The 23525-nt window shown below is 42.4% G+C and overlaps 1 protein-coding gene across 1 annotated transcript in view; it reads left to right on the forward strand.

Annotated features, from left to right (window-relative positions):
- LOC110491690 (zinc finger protein 385C) overlaps positions 1 to 23525 on the forward strand; it is a 152918-nt gene that overhangs the window by 64965 nt on the left and 64428 nt on the right. Inside the window, exon 3 of the mRNA XM_021565326.3 lies at positions 4237 to 4360. Within this exon, the coding sequence (XP_021421001.3) occupies positions 4237 to 4360 (124 nt within the window). The remainder of the gene's footprint in view (positions 1 to 4236; positions 4361 to 23525) is intronic.

Here is a 23525-nt window from a genome sequence, read left to right on the forward strand (position 1 = left end):
CAGCATCTACCACTATCAGATTAGAGGGGGCAATTTATGCATTTTGTCCCCCCCCCCCCACACTTTTTATCTGAAATTCCAATCACCCACTGATTAACCTGTCATTTTAGCAGATAAAACGTGTTTTGAGCTAGTAATGTATCAATATTTATCGTTAGAAATTAGCAATGGCATAACCAGTTAATATAACGGCGTTTGGGATTTCACCCCCGCCTCAAAAGTAAATGATTTTGACCGTTTGGAGCTGCTCTTCTCCTGCTCCAACCTACAGTGCGGCGGGCAAAAATGATTGCCGTCCTTGTTATGAAATTACAACTTTAACCTGTTCATGTGAAACTTTTTCATACCCAGGCAATCCCTGGGTGAAAAACTTTAAAACACTACTTTAATTGATCTACTCGCTCTGCCCTCATATTTAGCCTCACATTGAAGTGTTTTACCATTTTCTTTTCAGGACAACCAGGGCTACATGTAGAACACAAAACTATTTGACGTAAACAGTTGCATTCATGAGATTTATTGACAACAAAAATAATGACTGCCAAGCAAAAACTTGATTAAAAATTAATTCATAAGAATGCTGTAAACACAGAAATTGTTTTCTCAGTGGGAAATGAATATCCAACTAGTCAGTTATAATTGTGTGGAGTTTGGTGTTTTTGACAGCAACTATGTGAGTTTATTACACTATTATGTGCAATTATTGTGTCTAATATTCTATGTAGAACCCTTACCTTTTAACAACTCTTGTGTGATCTGTGAGCTTCATAGAACAAAACAGATGTGCATGTTCATGAGAGTCTCAGCTTTTCATGGTATGGTCATTATAGTTTGACAAACCGTTCAGACTTAACAGACATTTGTGAGAAGAACCTTTTTCGGGATTCGCCCTTGTCTCACAACACAGTTGTAGTTCAGCCCTCATCAATCGCACAGGCTAATGGTTGGTATTGGCAGATGCAGAATAAATATACAAAATTCAATGCAAAAAAACATGTCTCTAATAGAGGTCGACCGATTATGATCTTTCAACGCAGATACCGATACTGATTATTGAAGGACCAAAAAAAGACGATTCCGATTAATCGGACGATTTTTTAAATTTATTTGTAATAATGACAATTACAACAGTACTGAATGAACACTTATTTTAACTTAATATAATACATCAATAAAATCAATTTAGCCTCAAATAAATAATGAAACATGTTCAATTTGGTTTAAATAATGCAAAAACAAAGTGTTGGAGAAGAAAGTAAAAGTGCAATATGTGCCATGTAAGAAAGCTAACGTTTAAGTTCCTTGCTCAGAACATGAGAACATATGAAAGCTGGTGGTTCCTTTTAACATGAGTCTTCAATATTCCAAGGTAAGAGGTTTTAGGTTGTAGTTATTATAGGAATTATAGGACTATTTCTCTCTATACCATTTGTATTTCATATATCTTTGACTATTGGATGTTCTTATAGGCACTTTAGTATTGCCAGTGTAACAGTAAAGCTTCTGTTCCCCTCCTCGCCCCTACCTGGGCTCAAACCAGGAACACATCGACAACAGCCACCCTCGAAGCAGCGTTACCCATCGCTCCACAAAAGCCATGGCCCTTGCAGAGCAAGGGGAATAACTACTCCAAGTCTCAGAGCGAGTGACGTTTGAAATGCTATTAGCGCGCACTCCGCTAACTAGCTAGCCGTTTCACATTGGTTACACCAGCCTAATCTTGGGAGTTGATAGGCTTGAAGTCATAAACAGCAGAGCTGCTGGCAAAACGCACTAAAGTGCTGTTTGAATGAATGCTTACGAGCCTGCTGCTGCCTATCAAATCATAGACTTAGTTATAACATAATAACACACAGAAATACGAGACTTAGGTCATTAATATGGTCGAATCCGGAAACTATCATCTCGAAAACAAGACGTTTATTCTTTCAGTGAAATGGTTCTTCTGTTGCAGTCATCAATCGACAAGATAATTGAAAAAAACATGCTTATCTTATTTGATAATATACATCATTTAAAACGGCCAAGTTCTATTCACAATGGTATTCAGTTGGTAAGAGACAGACATTCCGTAAATACTAGCAATAGATTGTCCACCATCTATGCGTTATCCAGACAGAAAAAAGAAATGGGCAAAAGAACATTTCGATTTAGAGCAATAAAGAAATTGAATAAATTAACTGAGCAAACTAGAAACCTTTTAATATATAAGTTTAAACATTATTTAAAATAATTTAAATATAGTATATAGAAATGTTGTGGGACTATAGTAGATGAAGAATCAATATTTTTTTAGATTGAGTATTTATTGGGTCATTATGCTAGTGTATTATGTATGTTTGTAATAGTGTGTTATATGTGAAAGTGTGTTTGTATTATAAATTGTATTTTAATGTTAAGGACTCTTGGAAGATTAGTCCAAATGGGGACTAAAAGAGATCCTAATAAAATCAAATCAAATACGGAACCGTTCCGTATTTTATCTAACGTGTGGCATCCATAAGTCTAAATATTCCTGTTTCATTGCACAACCTTCAATGTTATGTCATAATTTCTTAAAATTCTGGCAAATTAGGCGGCCCAAACTGTTGCATATACCCTGACTCTGCGTGCAATGAACGCAAGAGAAGTGACACAATTTCACCTGGTTAATATTGCCTGCTAACCTGGATTTCTTTTAGCTAAATATGCAGGTTTAAAAATATACTTCTGTGTATTGATTTTAAGAAAGGCATTTTCTTGTTTTTTCGCGAATACACACCGCATCGATTATATGCAACACAGGACACGCTAGATAAACTAGTAATATCGTCAACCATGTGTAGTTAACTAGTGATTATGATTGATTGATTGATTGTTTTTTATAAGATAAGTTTAATGCTAGCTAGCAACTTACCTTGGCTTACTGCATTCGCGTAACAGGCAGGCTCCTCGTGGAGTGCAATGAAAGGCAGGTGGTTAGAGTGTTGGACTAGTTAACTGTAAGGTTGCAAGATTGAATCCCCTGAGCTGACAAGGTAAACATCTGTCGTTCTGCCCCTGAACAAGGCAGTTAACCCACCGTTCCTAGGCCGTCATTGAAAATAAGAATGTGTTCTTAACTGACTTGCCTAGTTAAATAAGGATTAAATAAAGGTGTAAAAAAATAAATAATAATCGGCCAAATCGGTGCAAAACTACCAAAACTATTTCTTATGCTAAACCTGGCAGTCGAAGAGCCGCAATCAGCAGTTAGATGTGCAATCAGCAAGATGTGAGTTGTTTTCACTTTGGTAGCCTACACAATTTTCTACAGCGCATTGACTAACAATGATCCAGCAAATTACATTGGTTGTCACCCAACTAATAAAGCCAATAATTTGACATTGCGAAAGCCATTTTACAAGCATTTGAATACTGAAGATTTTCGAATATTAGGTCAGGGAAAGGCTCTTTTTGGCACGAGCAGCTGCGTTCTGTAAGCACAGTTGTTTTCTGGCTTGGACATCAATGACTGTCATATGCATTTACACATTTGCGTGCTTAGTTCGATAGCTACTGAAGGAGAGGACGCATCAATTCAGTCACAAAAACATAGAGCTATTTTCAGCAGAGGGAAATACAATTCTATGAGAAAAAACATTAGCGACCGGCGGTTCGAAACGCTTGAATCAATTTTCTGATTGATTCATGCTACATTTGGTTCGGTTTGGGCTGGGGACATTTTGTTAGTCCCCACAAGGTCATGCTATTTCTAGGGGTTTAGGGTTAAGATTAGAATTTGTGTTAGGGTTAGAATTACGTTTAGGGTTAGTTTTAGGGTTAGGGTTAAGGTTAGGTTTTTGGATTAAAGTTAGGGTTAGGTTTTTGGGTTAAGGTTAGGGTAAGAGTACGGGTTAGGGTTAGGCTTAGGGTTAGAGGTTAGGGAAAATAGGATTTTGAATGGGACTGAATTGTGTGTGCCCACATGGTTAGCTGTACAAGACTGTGTGTGTGTGTGTGTGTGTGTGTGTGTGTGTGTGTGTGTGTGTGTGTGTGTGTGTGACAGCGGGGAGCCATGCAGTAGCCTACCTGCTGGGAGCACCATAGTGAACGGACATGACCTACATTTTTTTGTAATGTTGTTTTTTTGTCCAGCCTCTGTGTCAAGGTGGATACAAACCACAGAATTAAATATCACATATCATTCTAATAGTATTAAAAGTACAGTGTACATAGAATGTATGTCTATGTGTAAAACCATCTTTCTTTTCCAAGGTGTGTAACATCCAGCTTAATTCATTGGCCCAGGCCCAGATCCACTACAACGGCAAGACTCACCAAAGAAGGCTTCGCCAGTTCAATCTCGCCAAGGCCTCCAATGCCACGCACACACACACAGGTACTGGACACACACACATACACACATTTCAGTGGTCTAGCTTGCATCTAGGTTGGTGCTCCTCAAATATGTGTGTGACTGTGTATATGCATAAGTGTGTGTGTGTGTGTGTGTGTGTGTGTGTGTGTGTGTGTGCATACTATGACCTTGCTTCTTTGGGGAAGAGCACTCGAGTCTCGGTCACTTTAAATTAGACCAAAGACAACTGCACCCTAGAAACACTGGGTAAAAAACAACAAGGGAAAACAATATATAACTTATCTTTGAGATAGATAAATATGCAAAATAAATGTGTAGGTTGGCTCACTGCAAGTAAAAATCCTAAAAAGAACAAGTATTTGAGGTAAAATAAAAGGCAATTTATACTTCAAATTGCTGACTCACCGACAGCAAAAAGAGGTGTTTTCGCGGTAGCTTATTTCTTATTTACGTCATATCCCAAATTCTGTTTCTGTGACAAGCTATTAATTAACTGAAATCATCTCCCTGTGTCGCTCAGTCAGCCATACTGGGTACGTTCACATGCACACAGTAATGGAATTATTGTAAATAGCCAGATTAATATAATAGTTTACATGCTTTGCAAGAAGAACGATTTCCCTAAATAAACCTGTTTACAGGGACACGTGAAATCATGCTACAGATGGGACTTTGATAAATGCAGAAAATCGTCAATAAAAATAAACGTTCTACCACAGCGACCATGTTATTTTTGGGAAGCCTATTTGATTCTGAGTCTGGACATATAAAGTTTGTATGTGAAAACAATTAGCATACTTTCAGTTTTTACGAACTCACTTCACTTGCGGATAAGATTGAGGCTTGCCCTGCAGGTGTTAGCACATGTGCAGATCAAATGCACTGCTGGAACTCACACTAAGGCATTAATGTGTCCTAATAATTTGAAAGATTGCTCAGAAAACCGGCATATGCTTACTTAGATTATGACCGATTAAGATAAGCACAGTAAGGTGTTTACATGATTAATACCATACTCGGCCTACTGCCATAATCAGTTTAATATGTAGCTATTAGTGTGCATGTGAACATACATTACCGGTCAAAACCTTTGAACACCTACTCATTCAAGGGTTTTTATTTATTTTTACTATTTTCTACATTGTATAATAATAGTGAAGACCTCAACACTATGAAATAACCCATATGGAGTCATGTAGTAACCAAAAAAAGTGTTAAACAAATCTAAATCTATTTTATATTTGATATTCTTCAAATAGCCAGCCTTAGCCTTGATGACAGTTTTGCCCACTATTAGTATTCTCTCAACCAGCTTCACCTGGTTCCCACATATGCTGAGCACTTGTTGGCTGCTTTTCCTTTACTCTGCAGTTCGTCTCATCCCAAACCATCTCAATTTGGTTGAGGTCTGGGGATTGTGGAGGCCAGGTCATCTGATGTAGCACTCCATCACTCTCCTTCTTGGTCAAATAGCCCTTACACACCCTGGAGGTGTGTTGGGTCATTGTCCTGTTGAAAAACAAATTATAGTCCCACTAAGCTCAAACCAGATGGGATGGCGTATCGGTACAGAATGCTGTGGTAGCCATGCTGGTTAAGTGTGCCTTGAGTTCTGAATAAATCACAGACAGTGTCACTAGCAAAGCACCCCCACACCATAACACCACCTCCTCCATGCTTTACAGTGGGAAATATACATGCAGAGATCATCCATTCATCCACACTGTGTCTCACAAAGACACGGCGGTTGGAACCAAAAATCTCCCATTTGGACTTGGTCTTTTACCAAATAGGGATATCTTCTGTATACCACCCCTATCTAGTCACAATACAACTGGTTGGCTCATACGCATTAAGAAGGAAAGAAATTCCACAAATAAACTTTTAAGAAGGCACACCTGTTAATTAAAATGCATTCTAGGTGAATAACTCCTGAAGCTGATTGAGAGAATGCCAAGAGTGTGCAAAGCTGTCATCAAGGCAAAGGCTGGCTATTTGAATATTCTCAAATATAAAATATATTTGTTTAACACTTTTTTGGTTTCTACATGATTCCATATGTGTTATTTCATAGTTTTGGTGTATTCACTATAATTCTACAATGTAGAAAATAGTAAAAAATAAAGAAAAACCCTTGAGTGTGTAGGTGTTCTAAAACTTTTGACCGGTAGTGTACTCACTGACCATCTCAACCAATCAGCAAGCAGAGAACATGTTAACTGCCTAGTGAGGCAATTGACAAACAGTGATGTCTAGTACAGGGGTGTATTCACTAGGACCCAAACGGAAGCAAACGGGGCAAAATGGAGAGGGACCTACCGGAACGAGAATCTCTAGTTTTAGTTGCAAACTGATTTCTGTTGCAAAATGTTTTGTTACGGTTTGCTACGGTGTGCACTAATTAATAGGTTTTGATGTGCCTATTGGACTGCTTATGAAGCTATAAATTATAAACTCTCACAATGCATTGCGTCACATGACCCCTTGCAGTAGTGATTACGATAATGATTGTGGTAAGCCACCCCTGCCTTCTTGGATCATCATCAGTAGAGTTTTATGTAACTGTAGCAAATTGCATTGGATATTTTTAGACACCGGTTTAATGTCTTGGCTCCATTGCAAAAGGCATTGCACAGGTAATATCTTTCACAATGTAAATATGTGTGTGTGTGCGTGCGTATGCGGGTGTGTGTTGGCTAAGTGTGTTATAGTACGGAGATTCTTGTAGCAGTTAAAGACCTCCACATATTTAGAAAACACTGAATCTCTCCTTTTGAAGTCAGACGGTTTGTCATAGTCGTGCATCTCGCTTCCAGAATGGCTCTTTACCCTCCAGGTAAAAGTTAACCTTCCACACAGACCTAGGATCAGCTCACCTGCCCAAAACCTTACCTTAATCATTAGGCGTGAAAATGTTGAACTGCTCTTCTTATCATTATCTGTGGCAACTTTGTCCAGGAGTCAATAGGAGACAGGATGAACAAGCCTATATAGATGCTAATCTGATCAGCTTTGCATTACCCCCTAATGATTAGGGTTGATATAAGGGTAGATTAAGCTGATCCTAGACCTATTCCTAAGGAATGAGATGGATCCCAGGGAAGGGGCTCCATCCAGTAGGTTCCTCAGTCCTGGGGAAGAGCAGCAGATATACTCATTCATTCCCAGGCTCCTGCCTTCCTCTGGCGCCTGACTCTTGTTCTGCTTCCCACACCTGAGCCTGCCCTACCACCGTAAGCTTCCCACTTGACTGGACAGTGGACATCTCTCCCCTCGTTCCCAAGACTCACATGAGCTTATTCTCAGTGGCAGATGGTTTGTCTGTGTGTCTGTGAGAGTGAATGTGTGTGTGCTCTCTAAGCATTTTACTGCAGTGGGCTAAATCAGGCTTAGACAAGAGTGTTTCTTGGTAGTCTTAAACAAATCTACTTTGAGACAAAAATATACACCTCACACACATGGTTATGGGCTTAAATAAAGAAGACACCTGTACCATGTCAGGTAGAATTGAAATGTATTCAAGTTTACGTCCAAATATTACACTTAATATACATCACATAAGACTTTGACATAGAAACACCGGATTTTCAGTGTGTTTTTGAAATAATGTTTATTAATTATGAAAAATATTAATAACTTTCCACCCATGAGGCCACTAGAGGGCCATTTGGTCATTTGACTGCAGGGTACTAATCATTTCCGCCAGACTGCTCTGCGAGTTTGCTTAGATTTGTGCAGACACACACCTTCAGGTGACCTGAAAAAGCCCATAATCATCTTTGCTCTGGGGCTACTGTATATGTATCAAGCTTCTCAGAGTAGGAGTGCTAGGATCAGTTCCCCCTATCCATCTAATTGTATTAATTGTGATCTAAAAGGCTACATTGATCCTAGACCAGCATTCCTACTCTGAAATGCTTGATTAGAACAGCCCCTGGTCTTTGCTCATTGGGTGAGTATTTTTGTGGGAGAGAAATGGATACTTATCACAGGGATCATCAACTAGATTCAGTAGCGAGACAATTTTTTCTTGAGCGGATGGTCAAGGGACCGGAAGATAATTACAAATAATTTGTAGACTGCAAATTGACTGTAAGAAGCCCAGATATAATGTTTGACTAAAACATAATCATTTCAAACCTTGCTTGCATTTGGATACGATCACATGGCTCTCTATTATGAGTGGGAATACTTGGGAACAGATTTCTTAAATTAAAATCACTTGGATCTGATTTCCTGGTTTCCCGATTTCCTTACAGCCTTTTCTGTCCTTTTTTTTTTTACAGCCTTTTTTTTTCTCTGAAAACTTGGTGCACCAAATAAAATCACCTAGTTGGGGAACCCTGTCCTATCATGTGAGAGTGAGACTCACGTGTCCGTAAAATTAGGTAACGTTGTTTCCTGGATGGACTACCCCAGTGACAAATCTAAGGACAAAGTGGTCTTGGCAGCCCTGTCAGCAAGCTGGGGCAAAATAGATTCAAAAGACCACACATACACTTGTAATAGCATGCTCTCCCGCTGCAAATCCTCTCATTCAAACACACACACACAGGCACGCATGCACTCACACTTTCTGATGTCAACAGCCTTTGAAAATGAGGGTGTGCCACGTGTATTAACCCCCTAGAGTCCATTGACATTTACATTTTAGCAGACGCTCTTATCCAGAGCGACATACAGGAGCAATTAGGGTTAAGTGCCTTGCTCACGGGCACATCGGCAGATTTTTCACCTAGTCAACTCGGGGATTCAAACCAGCAACCTTTCAGTTACTGGCTCAGCACTGGCCCAACACTCTCAACCGCTAGCCTACCTTATGCCCATGAACTATTGCTTTCTCTAGTGGTTACCCTCAATAGCTCAGGGAATCTGGGCACCTGGAGCAAATACTAACGTCAACACTTGCTACAGTGGGCCCTAACAGTAAGCCAGGCCTGAAATGCCACCCCTATATTATTTTATTATATTATATTATGACAACATAATAAAAAAACTCCCCTTCCAAATCTGTCTATTGAAGCTATAGGTATCCGTGTTTTGTTTGCATTGGCTTCGTCTCAATCATCTGCGTTGAAAAGTGGCAGAGCTACTGTGCATTTTGCATCAAAAATGATACTGTGGCAAGTGACACTGCTTCTTGAAAGTCCAATATCTTGAAAACTTGACTGCTGAACTGTATTAACAGTGGACGAATAAAAAATATAGTTTTTTTGTGGATTTTTCCGTTAAGCTCTCTCTCTCTCAGTGTGATAACTGTCATAGGATTTTTTCCGTTGTACTGAATGTGGCATAACTTTCATTACCTCCGGTGCATATTTGAATCGTTTCAAGAACCATAAACTGTATCTGCATTTTCAGATCACAGATCATGCCCAGAGTTGTCAACTGACATGGAAATGTATTGTACCTGTTGTCTTTTTATAGTCTGCATGTAATACTGTAATATTATAATAAAATCAAGAAATGTCAGAACTGATCCAATTAGCAACCAAAAAGCACTGTAACAGTAATCCAAATGCAATCTATATACAACAGATTAGTTTACAGTAAATATACTAAGAATTATATGCACAGCAGTATATATATTAGGGTGAGCTATGTCAAGAATCCAGTGTATAAAGAAATATGCGGTGTGTATAAACAGTGTAACTACTATAAAACGTAGTAGTAGAGTAGTAGAAATATTACAAGGAGCTATGTCAAGAATACAGTATTTAAATATACAGTGTGAAACAGGAAGTGTCCAGTGGTTTAATGTCTCTATAACATGAGATAGCAGCATTGGCTCTGTGTGTGTGTGTGTGTGTGTGTGTGTGTGTGTGTGTGTGTGTGTGTGTGTGTGTGTGTGTGTGTGTGTGTGTGTGTGTGTGTGTGTGCGTGTGTGTGCGTGTGCGCGTGCACGTGCGTGAGTCCGACTCTGGCGCACCTTTACTGTCTCTGTCTACCAGACGGTAGCCGAGTTAACAGTCCATAGCACGGGTGACTGAGGTCCTTAAATGATTTTCTTGGCCTTTCTTTGACACAGAGTGCTATTAATGTCTTGGAGGGTAAGCAGTGTGTCACCAGTGATGCGTCGGGCTGACCACACCACCCTTTGGAGGGCCATATGTGACCCACCACCTGGATTCGGTCCTATGTAACAACATTTGAAATTGTGTTTTTTACATTGGATAAAAGTAGAGGCTCAGAGCTAGAAAATTGTAAATATACTGCATTTGAGGAACAATGGGAAAGTAATTCTGCTTTGAAAGTTGATAAACGTGTTACACCACTTTTGAGAAAATGGCCCGTGAATGTTTTGGAACACCTACTGGAGAGCTCTTCTTTGTCTACACCCATTCAGCATCATTCACACCCTCTTAAGCCTTAGCCCCACCCATCTCTTTAAGAATTCACATTAGGGCATGTGCTAAACAGAGTGAATAAGATAGAGTAGTAAACAACCAATGGGTTCAAGACTAAAAGTGGTGAAAGTAGTAGCAAAAGGTACTAGTAAAAATACACTTTATCTAGTCCTTGGCCTATATCTTAATCTGATTTTAGTGCAAGTCATGTTGTTCTTCATATTTCCGTCTCTGGTAAACACACACTATATAAAATCAAAGTTTCTTTGTCACATGCACAGGATACAGAAGGTGTAAACGGTACAGTGAAATGGTTACTTGCATAATGGAGTATTTTGTGTAGACATGTAGCTAGCTAAACAATGAACCATAATCCCAACTCTAATGCCGCGTTCAAAACAACTGGGAACTCGGAACTGGGGAATCTCTGACTTCAGTGCGTTCAAAACAACTGGGAACTCGGAAAAAAAACAAGCTCCTACTGGGAAAATGTATTTGAAAGGTCATCCAACTCGGAATTCCCAGTCGGGAACTCAGGCTTCATTCTAGAACTCAGACTTTCCGACCAGAAGATCGCTGACATCATGATTTGATCTTGTATTTTTCCGAGTTCCCAGTTGTTTTGTAGCGGCAATACTACCATGCTTGAATCTGCAGGTACAGTAGCTAAAGTTAACCAACTAGGTTCAATTTTAGCTACCTAGCTAACATTAGGCTAAACTAGCAATGCAAATAGATTTTTGAGATAGTAATAATATTACTACACAGATCATACAAGTAACGTTAGCTAGCGAGCCAGCCAGCTAACTTTACTTAGCTAGTTAACAGTAAGCTTTAACTTGCAATAAAATTGACTTTCTGACAAAATCGGTAACTTATAATATCTGAAAATGTAGCTACTCTTACATGTATGAATGCTTCTCCCTCTCTGTCATGGATGCCATGGTTGCCCTTAGTTTGAAGATGTGGAGAGAAGTGTTTTATAAGTGTTTTAATCTGGAGACAAGTGTTTTATATAACAGCCTTCTGTGTTCTCTTTTTGACTCTCTCCATCATCTCTCTGCTTCCACCGGGCATTAAACTGATTTCAAAACTCGGTCAACTTCTTCTGTGAAAACAACTCGTTCTTCCCAATCACTGTCATCAGAAGACTCTATAAGTGCAAGTGCTTAGGAGGATTATTTAAGAAACTGTTTGAAGAGGTAGGGTTTCATATGTTTTCGTAAGATGGGCAAGGACTCTGCTCTCCTAGCTTCAGGGGCAAGCTGGTTCCACCATTGGGGTGGCCAGACAGAGAAGAGCTCTAACCTCCTCCCTGTAGGCTTTCTCGTCATTGTTGATAATCAGGCCTACCACCGTTGTGTCATCAGCAAACTTGATGACTGAGTTAGAGTCTTGCATGGCCACACGGTCATGGGTGAACAGGGAGTATAGGAGAGGGCTGAGAACACATTCTTGAGGGGCCCACATGTTGAGGGCCAGCGAAGGTTGTTGTTGCCTACCCTCACCACCTGGGGTCGGCCCGTCTGGAAATCTAGGACTCAAGGCCCTGAGCTTAGTGATGAACTTAGAGGCTACTATGGCGTTGAAAGCTGAGCTGTAGTCGATGAACACAATTCTCACATATGCATTCCTCTTGTCCAGGTTTCTTGTCCACTATACAACTAGAAATATACCATATCACCAACATTTTCCAAACTGAGAAATAGGGTTCTTCGGTTGAAGTGTTCATTTAACATACACACACACACACACACACACACACACACACACACTGAAGGGTGTGTCTGTGAATGGAGCGGTGCTGGCAGCTGGCGTGGGGGGGCACAGCTGCCCTGGCGGTCTCCCTCGCAGGGCTGCGAATGGTTCACTGACCCTGGCACCGTGATGCCAAATGACAGCAAGGAGCCGAAGCCCGCGAGGATGGAGAGAAGGAGCTGTAAGGCCAGGAAAGAGATAGCAGAAGGGGTGGCAAGAGAGTGGGTGGAGTGGAGAAGGGTTGGGGACAGATGCATGTACAGCTGAAGTCGGAAGTTTACATACACCTTAGCCAAATACATTTAAACTCAGTTTTTCACAATTCCTGACATTTTATCCTAGTAAAAATGTCCTGTCTTAGGTCAGTTAGGATCACCACTTTGTTTTAAGAATAATAGTAGAGAGAATGATTTATTTAAGCTTTTATTTATTTCATCAGTGGGTCAGACATTGACATACACTCAATTAGTATTTGGTAGCATTGCCTTTAAATTGTTTAACTTGGGTCAAATGTTTCGGGTAGCCTTCCACAAGTTTCCCACAATAAGTTGGGTGAATTTTGGCCCATTCCTCCTGACAGAGCTCGTGTAACTGAGTCAAGTTTGTAGGCCTCCTTGCTCGCACACGCTTTTTCAGTTCTGCCCACAAATTTTCTATAGGACTGAGGTCAGGGCTTTGTGATGGCCACTCCAATATCTTGACTTTATTCACCTTAAGCCATTTTGCCACAACTTTGGAAGTATGCTTGGGGTCATTGTCCATTTAGAAGACCCATTTGCAACTTAGCTTTAACTTACTGACTGATGTCTTGAGATGTTGCTTCAATATATCCACATAATTTTCCGTCCTCATGATGCCATCTGTTTTGTGAAGTGCACCAGTCCCTCCTGCAGCAAAGCACCCCCACAACACGATGCTGCCACCACCGTGCTTCACGGTTTGGATGGTGTTATTCGGCTTGCAAGTCTCCCCCTTTTTCCTCCAAACATAACGATGGTCATTATGGCCATTTTTTTTCATCAGATCAGAGGACATTTCTCCAAAAAGTATGATCTTTGTCCCCATGTGCAGTTGCAAACTGTAGTCTGGCTTTTTTATGGTGGTTTTGGAGCAGTGGCTTCTTCCTTGCTGAGTGGCCTTTCAGGTTATGTCGATATAGGATTAGTTTTACTGTGGATATAGATCCCTTTGTACCTGTTTCCTCCAGCATCTTCACAGGGTCCTTTGCTGTTGTTCTGGGATTGATTTGCACTTTTCGCACCAAAGTATGTTCATCTCTAGGAGACAGAACGCGTCTCCTTCCTGAGCGGTATGATGTCAGCGTGTTCCCATGGTGTTTATATACTATTGTTTGTACAGATGAACGTGGTACCTTCCGGCTTTTGGAAATTGCTCCCAAAGATGAACCAGACTTGTGGAGGTCTACATTTTTTTTTCTGAGGTATTGGCTGATTTCTTTTGATTTTCCCCTGATGTCAAGCAAAGAGGCACTGAGTTTGAAGGTAGGTCTTGAAAAACATCCACAGGTACACCTCCAATCGACTCAAATGATATCAATTAGCCTTTCAGAATATTCTAAAGCCATGACATCATTTTCTGGAATGCTCCAAGCTGTTTAAAGGCATGGTCAACTTAGTGCATGTAAAATTCTGACCCACTGGAATTATGATACAGTGAATTATAGGTGAAATAATCTGTCTGTAAACAGTTGTGGGAAAAATTACTTGCAAAAACTACAGTTTGTTAACAAGAAATTTGTGGAGTGGTTGATAAACGAGTGTTAATGACTCCAAACTAAGTATGTAAACTTCTGACTTCAACTGTATTGTTTTCTCATTCTGAAAGGAAATACTGAAAAGTGGATGAAAGAGAGTAATCATCTCTTTTTCACTTATTCCTCACTGCTTTAGGGTCAATGCACCACAGGTAAAAACAGGGTGGACAACAAAATGTGTCGGTAGCGTTTTTTTCGAATAGCCGTCGGTATTCCAGTTGCAAGATAGATCAAATAATCCAATAGAAAGTCAAATGTTTCCAAACGATGGCTTGATTAATGAAACGTAAAACATTTTATTTGTAGAATCCAAAATGATATGACGCAAGGTAAACAAAGGTTCCAGTATTTCAGGTAAACAAAAAAATCAGGGTAAAACCTGTGGTTCAGAAAATGTACCCCTTCCCGGTATCCCAAACATTTGCAATAACTTGTAGCCTTTACTTCCTATCTCTATATACCCAATAGACAGGTTGGCTGACAATGTCCCGAAAATTATGTGCGAGCTTCGATGGGGCCTGTAGCTATCCATTGTTGTTATTCTGAATTGTCAGGTAGCTATCAACAATGACAAGAAGCTACCGTGTGGGAAATCGTAGGTGGCTTGTTTCAGCTAGTTTTAGCTGATACCATGTGTTGTTTTGAGATGTTTTGACTGATTTCATGACAATGCAAGTATGGCAACTCTAACAATCTGTCTGAGAGACAAGAAGTGCTCATTGTGCACACGTATTTGTACTTTCAATAAACATTGGAGAGGGAATATAGTTTACATGTTGTCAACAATCTAAGCCCAATCTAACCCCATTTGTTTTGCCCCATAATTGCACACTCGTCGGTTTTGTTGCTAAACAACCAACCCGTCTACAGTATATGTGGCTATCTTGGCAGGCCCACCCGTACTTCAAACTAATTGATGCTAGAGGGCGTAATTGACCTATTTCAAATCAAATCATAGGACCATAATAAGAGACCACATAAGCAAATTAATGCATAAACCACATTTATACGACTGCGGTGTGGGGTGATGCAGAAGCTCGCCTTGTAGGGAGATTTTCAGGACTACTGCTGAGGTGTGGTGGTCTTACTGGCACTTTTACAATCGCCGAAGCATCACCCAGCTAGGTGGGTGCTACATGTCACTAGTGGACGATCCAGCCTGATCTACAGAGGAGGAGCGTTGACAATGAGGTGCCCGATGAAGAGCTCCGGGCCCTGTCTGTCAGATGTCCCTACCTCTCTGCCTGGCCGTACCATCAATGCTCCCTCGGCTCAAGATACTACCTTTCTGAATGATCTATCACCTGAATCTGTGGAAGACCATCGCCCATTAACTTCCAGATCCTCCTACATTTGTTAAAATAAATTGTTTTTTTTTTGTTTTGTTTTTAAGGTGACTTTGTGATTCAACGTATAATGAAAAGCGCCAAATTAAATAAATATATTATTATTATTCTATATAGATTTGAAACGATGTAACGGTTTTCTAGGTGTGAAGGAGAGTCGGACCAAAATGCGGCGTGTAGATTGCGATCCATGTTTATTGTGACTATAGCAACATGAATCTAAATACAAACAGTGCAAAATAATAAACGTAATGAAAACCGAAACAGCCTAAACTGGTGCAAACTAACACTAAGGACAGGAACAATCACCCACAAACACACAGTGAAACCCAGGCTACCTAAATATGGTTCCCAATCAGAGACAATGACGAACACCTGCCTCTGACTGAGAACCATATCAGGCTGAACATAGAAATAGACAAACAAGACATGAAACATAGAATGCCCACTCAGATCACACCCTGACCAATCAAAACATAGAAAATACAAAGTAAACTATGGTCAGGGCGTGACAGTACCCCCCCCCCCCCAAGGTGCGGACTCCGGCCGCAAAACCTGAACCTATAGGGGAGGGTCTGGGTGGGCATCTGTCCGCGGTGGCGGCTCTGGCGCTGGACGTGGACCCCACTCCATGACAGTTTTAATCCCCCTCCTAAACGTCCCTAAATAGGTTACCCACCACAATGATAACATGGGACAGAGGGACAGCTCGGGACAGAGGTAACTCGGGACAGATGGGTAGCTCAGCACTGAGAGGAAGCTCAGCACTGAGAAGAAGCTCAGCACTGAGAGGAAGCCCAGGCAGGTAGTAGAAACTACCAGAACCTGGCTGGCTGGTGGTTCTGGCAGATCCTGGCTGACTGGCAGATCTGGAAGAGTCTGGCTGACTGGCAGATCTGGAAGAGTCTGGCTGACTGGCAGATCTGGAAGAGTCTGGCTGACTGGCAGATCTGGAAGAGTCTGGCTGACTGGCAGATCTGGAAGAGTCTGGCTGACTGGCAGATCTGGAAGAGTCTGGCTGACTGGCAGATCTGGAAGAGTCTGGTCGACTGGCAGATCTGGAAGAGTCTGGTCGACTGGCAGATCTGGAAGAGTCTGGTCGACTGGCAGATCTGGAAGAGTCTGGTCGACTGGCAGATCTGGAAGAGTCTGGTCGACTGGCAGATCTGGAAGAGTCTGGTCGACTGGCAGATCTGGAAGAGTCTGGTCGACTGGCAGATCTGGCTGCTCCATGCTGACTGGCTGCTCCATGATGACTGGCAGCTCTGGCTGCTCCATGCTGACTGGCTGCTCCATGCTGACTGGCAGCTCTGGCTGCTCCATGCTGACAGGCTGCTCCATGCTGACTGGCAGCTCTGGCTGCTCCATGCTGACTGGCTGCTCCATGCTGACTGGCGGCCCTGGCTGCTCCATGCTGACTGGCGGCCCTGGCTGCTCCATGCTGACTGGCGGCCCTGGCTGCTCCATGCTGACTGGCGGCCCTGGCTGCTCCATGCTAACTGGCAGCTCTGGCGGCTCCTTGCAGACTAGCAGCTCTGGCGGCTCCTTGCAGACTGGCAGCTTTGGCGGCATCCTGCAGACAGGCAGCTCTGGCGGCTCCTTGCAGACTGGCAGCTCCTTGCAGACTGGCAGCTCTATGCAGACTGGCAGCTCCTTGCAGACTGGCAGCTCCTTGCAGACTGGCAGCTCCTTGCAGACTGGCAGCTCCTTGCAGACTGGCAGTTCTGAACAGGCGGGAGACTCCGGCAGCGCTGTAGAGGAGGAAGGCTCTAACAGCGCTAGACAGGCGGGAGACTCCAACAGCGCTGGAGAGGAGGAGGGCTCCGACAGCGCTGGACAGGCGAGGCGCACTGTAGGCCTGATGCGTGGTGCTGGCACTGGTGGTACTGGGCCGAGGACACGCACAGGAAGCCTGGTGCGGGGAGCTGCTACCGGAGGGCTGGGGTGTGGAGGTGGTACTGGAAAAACCGGACCGTGCAGGCGCACTGGAGCTCTTGAGCACCGAGCCTGCCCAACCTTACCTGGTTGAATGCTCACGGTCGCCCTGCCAGTGCGGCGAGGTGGAATAGCCCGCACTGGGCTATGCAGGCGAACCGGAGACACCGAGCGCAAGGCTGGTGCCATGTAAGCCGGCCCAAGGAGACGCACTGGGGACCAGCTGCGTAGAGCCGGCTTCATGGCATTAGGCTCGACGCTCAATCTAGCCCGGCCAACACGCGGAGCTGGAATATACCGCACCGGGCTATGCACCCGCACTGGAGACACCGTGCGCACCACTGCATAACACGGTGCCTGTCCGGTCTCTCTAGCCCCCCGGTAAGCACAGGGAGTCTGCCCAGGTCTCCTACCTGGCGTAGCCATACTCCCTGTTAGCCCCCCCCCAAGAAATTTTTGGGGCTGCTTCTCAGGCTTCCATCCGCTACGTCGTGCTGCCTCCTCATATCTGCGCCTCTCCGCTTTCGCCGCCTCCAGTTCTTCTTTGGGGCGGCGATATTCTCCTGGCTGAGCCCAGGGTCCTCTTCCTTCTAATTCGTCCTCCCATGTCCATACCTCCTCTTTGGGCTGCTCCTTTGGGCGGCTACACTCCCCTGGTTTAGCCCAGGGTCCTCTCCCGTCGAGGATTTCCTCCCATGTCCAGAAATCCTTATTGCGCGTCTCCTCGCGCTGCTCCTGCCTGTTGACACGCTGCTTGGTCCTTTTGTGGTGGGTGATTCTGTAACGGTTTTCTAGGTGTGAAGGAGAGTCGGACCAAAATGCGGCGTGTAGATTGCGATCCATGTTTATTGTGACTATAGCAACATGAATCTAAATACAAACAGTGCAAAATAATAAACGTAATGAAAACCGAAACAGCCTAAACTGGTGCAAACTAACACTAAGGACAGGAACAATCACCCACAAACACACAGTGAAACCCAGGCTACCTAAATATGGTTCCCAATCAGAGACAATGACGAACACCTGCCTCTGACTGAGAACCATATCAGGCTGAACATAGAAATAGACAAACAAGACATGAAACATAGAATGCCCACTCAGATCACACCCTGACCAATCAAAACATAGAAAATACAAAGTAAACTATGGTCAGGGCGTGACAAACGATTCTTGATAAGCAATAGGATTTAATAAGCAAATATTTGCATAACCTCTCTGGGAAAGGTGGGACGCTGGCCAACATCTGGTGAAATTGCAGAGCGCCAAATTCAAATGACAGAAATAGTAATAATAAACTTTCATGAAAATACAATTGTTATACATAGGTTAAAAGATAAACATCTTGTTAGTCCAGCCGCTTTGTCAGATTTCAAAAAGGCTTTACGGCGAAAGCATAACATGCGATTATCTGAGGACAGCATCCCGCACACAAAACGCATACAAACATTTTCCAACCAAGCAGAGGAGTCACGAAAGTCAGAATTAGCGATAAAATGAATCACTTACCTTCGAAGATCTTCATCTGGTTGCAATCACAAGGGTCCCAGGAACACAATAAATGGTTGTTTTGTTCAATAAAGTCCCTCTTTATATCCCAAAAACTCTGTTTTGTTGGCGCGTTTTGTTCAGTAATCCACTGGCTCAAAGGCGGTCAAAACATGCAGACGAATACATCCTAATTCGTTTGTCGAAACATGTCAAACGATGTTTATAATTAATCCTCAGGGTGTCAATTATCTAAATAATCGAAAATATTTCAACCGGACAATAGCGTATTCAAAAAACAACGAAGAGCGCGCACACAGTCACATGCTTCTCCAGTACTGCATGCTTCTCCAGTCCCCTGACCAAAAGGTTTCATTCTTCTTCATTTTTTAGAATACAAGCCTGAAACCATGTCTCAAGACTGTTGACATCTAGTGGAAGCCATAGGAACTGCAATCTGGGCCCTAATTCATTACATAGTCAATAGGCATTCAATGGAAAACCCACTCACATTAAAAAATTCCCACTTCCTGGATGGATTTTCCTTGGGTTTTTGCCTGCCATATCAGTTCTGTTATACTCACAGACATTATTTTAACAGTTTTAGAAACTTCAGAGTGCTTTCTATCCAAATATACCAATTATATGCATATCCTAGCTTCTGGGCCTTAGTAACAGGCAGTTTACTTTGGGCACGCTTGTCATCGAGACGTCAAAATACTGCCCCCTAGCCCAAAGAGGATAACCAAGAAAATAGGAAAACCGTTCCCAACAATGTTTATCATTCTTCTTTGGTGTATGGTAGATTGTTAGAAAGCTAAATGTCCTTCAAATCCCTGTCAAGAATTATAAGATCCAGTAAAACCAAAAAGAGGAAGGCAAAAAAGTGGTGGGTGTTACTTTGATTCTTTGTAGACATAGGTATTGCTGACAAATCAGCCATAGCTTTTCTTGAGACAAGATGCAAGGTCATGAAATGACATTATTATCCTTGAGAGTTGAACCGATAGTTCAAGACAGTAGGAGAAACCTCACCTATTGACGAACCAATAAGAACAAGCTTTCTTCCCTTTTCTTGGTTGAACTGTTCTTGTCACCCATTCTCTCTCCTGTACACCCCTTCTTTTTAATTTCATCCCCAACTGGGGGGTCTTGAAATTGGATGCAAAATCCGACAAACAAGAATCATTACAGAAATTATTGGGACGATTTTTGCCTTTGCCTCAATTTCCTGGAAGGTATTTACTTTCTAAAGGAGAAAATACTAAATAGAAATTGGGGAGAAGCTTAGAAGAGGGAGAAACAATGTGTAATTCTCCTTTAGAAATAGAAATGGAGATATGGATTTTTCTCCTCAACAGTTCCTAAAAAAAAAGGGCTGCATGGTAGAGCAACAAAGTAAGGATGTAAAGCTTGCCTTATTTTCTCCAGGTTGTGCCACTGCAATACAGACACATACGCTTATGCATACACTTACACACATGCACACACACATACACGCGCACACACACACACTATATGAGTTCTGTGGCATGGAAATTAAGCTGGGCTGTGAAATAGGACATCTATCAGCTGGAGTTGAGGTGGTCTGGCCTCATTTCACGGTGGAGACTGGAGAGTGGTGGACATTTTGAGGAGCTCCTTTGGGGAGCTGTCATAAGAAGCCATTCTCCACGGTTGAAGGCCTGGGGCGTAGAGAGTGATGGGAAGGTTCACGTTGTGTATGGAGATTGCAATTTGGGTTCCATTTGTAGGTCAGAATATCAGTGCGTGTGTGTGACTAACTTTATATTTCTATGTACATATGGCGATGTTAGGCAAACAGCAGGAGTACTCTCTCTCTTTTCTCCCCCCCCCTCTCTCTCTCTCTCTCTCTCTCTCTCTTTCTCGCTTTCCCATCTCTCCATTCTCATTCCATCTGGCCTTTTATCTTGGTTATTTACATAGGAGATGTCCTTGTCCATATGGCTTCCCCAGTCAACCTCAACCGCTCCTGAAATACATGGATTTCCATACATCAGCAATTTACATTTTGAACACCCATACGACGCATGCATGGATACACGCACACATACACACACGCTGGTTTACATAATCGGTTGGAGATGTGTACCCATCCGCTGTGCGGTCCAGTCCTCAGTGATGGCACGTGCGGAGTAAGGTTTCGGCTCTGGGGCAACTTTGCAGATTTATTTGAATCCAGTACCTTCAAATCAAGTGTATAACTGTCAGTGCGTGTCAGTGTCGGCCTCCCCAGCCGCCGTTATTCGTGTTGACAGGGAGCCAGAGCGAAAACACACAGGCTGAATCCACACACATATGCAGGCGCGCACACACACAACCAAACACACACACTGACTAAGTCCACCCCGGCGCTCACTGACATTTATGTTTGTGTTCCCAGGTCAATGAGGCTCAGGGAGAGCAGGGGAATTATTCAGCTTTATTAAAATTATGATAATGTGTTAAATTATTATGTGACTCAATGAAACACTAGCCTTGTCTGGAATCATTGTAATAGCCTTAAACAACTCTATTGCGAGTACAATACAGTAGCTGACCAACTATGGACTGAATCTGTCTGCGTACATGCCATGATAGTCATGCCATGATAGTCAATGTTTCTTTAAGGTAATTGATTAGCTATAAAGTACACACCTAGTTGTCCAGGTCTGAATCAGACTCACATTTAGGAACGAACAACAACCGTGCCAGCATGGATTTTTACTGAATTCATCTGTCTTCGATTCCTTGCATCCCACCTCCTCTAGCTTTTTGGAGGCCATGAGATTTAGTTGCTGCCCCCCCCCCCCCCCCCCCCCCCCCACACACACACACTTCTCGACCCCTTGCTAAAAGTTTTCTTTAAATTGACCCAAAACATGACTCGAAACCAGGGCCAGATTAACCAAATGTGACCGGCCGCCCTGATTCGGTTTTATGCAGAAAAATTTGAAATTGTGTTTTTTACATTAGATAAAAATAGCGACTCAGAGCTAGAAAATGGTATATCATACACTGCAGTTGAGGTACAATGGGAAAGTAATTCTGCTTTGAAAGTTAATGAACTTGTAACCCCACTTTTGAGAAAATGACCCTGGAATGTTTTGGTACACCTGTCTACAGCCGTTCACCATAGTCCCACCCATCTCTCTAAGAATTCACATGTGAGGTCATGTGGTAAACACACACTATATCAAATAAAATCCAAGTTTATTTGTCACATGCACAGGATACAGAAGGTGTAAACGGTACAGTGGTTACTCGCATAGTAGCAATATCAAAAACAGAAAGTGTCCATAATTTATACATATTTTATCATTATTAGATGACCCTTACCTTGAACATGACCCTTACCTGACCTTTACCTGACCGCATCTAGCTAAGTGGATGGGTCACGATTGTCTAGGCATGTACGCATGTTCAAGAAATACAATAGATTGCTGTAATCCCCCCCAGACACACCTAGCTAATTTGATGGGTCATGTAATAACCCGGCCGAACTGGAGTCTTTTGTTTAGACATGTAGCTAGCTAGCTAGCTAAACAATGAACCGGCATAATCCCAGCTCATACTACTACCAATAAAAACATTGTCATAGCTGTAGTATGAATCTGCAGGTAGCTTAAGCTAACAAACTAGGTTCAATGTTAGCTAACTAACATTAGGCTATAACTAGCAATGCAAATGGATTTCTAATTCAAGTAATATTACTACACAGATCATAACGGTAGCTAGCAAGCCAGCAAGCTAATGTTTTTTTTAATGATTTTTTTATTTAATATTTAAAACATACAATATACTTGCAGTGAGTGAAGCCACTCAACAACTACATCATATTAGTCATCCAACAGACTCCCATCCAGAGCGACACACAGAAGCAACCACGGTCAACACCCTGCTCAAGGGCACGTCGACAGATCTCCCACAAGGTCAAAAACGGGGACCCAAACCAGCGATCCATCAGCCACCGGCCCAATCTCCCAACCACCAGGCCATCAGTCCTCCAAGACCCCCCTACACAGTGCCCCCTTCAAAGAAAAAAAGAATTATAATTCCAATCCCCAACCCCAAGACACCCGTCCTCAATGTACCAAAAATGAACAAAAGAGAGAAAAAAAAGATAGACAAAGGAAAACAGAAAACAAAAATGCCAAAAACAAAAGACATCAATGATAACAAAAATCATAACAGCAAGGCCAACTGAATATGTTTGAGTGCATGTATGGCACTATTTACACATGTGTGTGTGTCCGTGTATGGGCACATGTGTGCATTTGAATGAGAGTGTGTGTATATGCATGTGCACAAACACCTGCATGACATCAGCATCAGGCAAACAGGCATTAGCTGTAACAACACTGCCCTTCAGTGTCATTCAAACTGACTTTTTGTTATGTTTTATTTTGTCTTTATTTTTTTTAACTTTTATCTTTGACCGTCATTCTATCTCCCACCCAGCAACTCCACTCCCACTTGTCTCCAATTCCACATCCCGACCCTCAGCTTCCCTCAGCCCATCCCACCTATTGCTGCTG

Source organism: Oncorhynchus mykiss, chromosome 16, assembly GCF_057628025.1.
Source record: "Oncorhynchus mykiss isolate SJ-2025 chromosome 16, ASM5762802v1, whole genome shotgun sequence".
Lineage (NCBI taxonomy): Eukaryota > Metazoa > Chordata > Actinopteri > Salmoniformes > Salmonidae > Oncorhynchus > Oncorhynchus mykiss.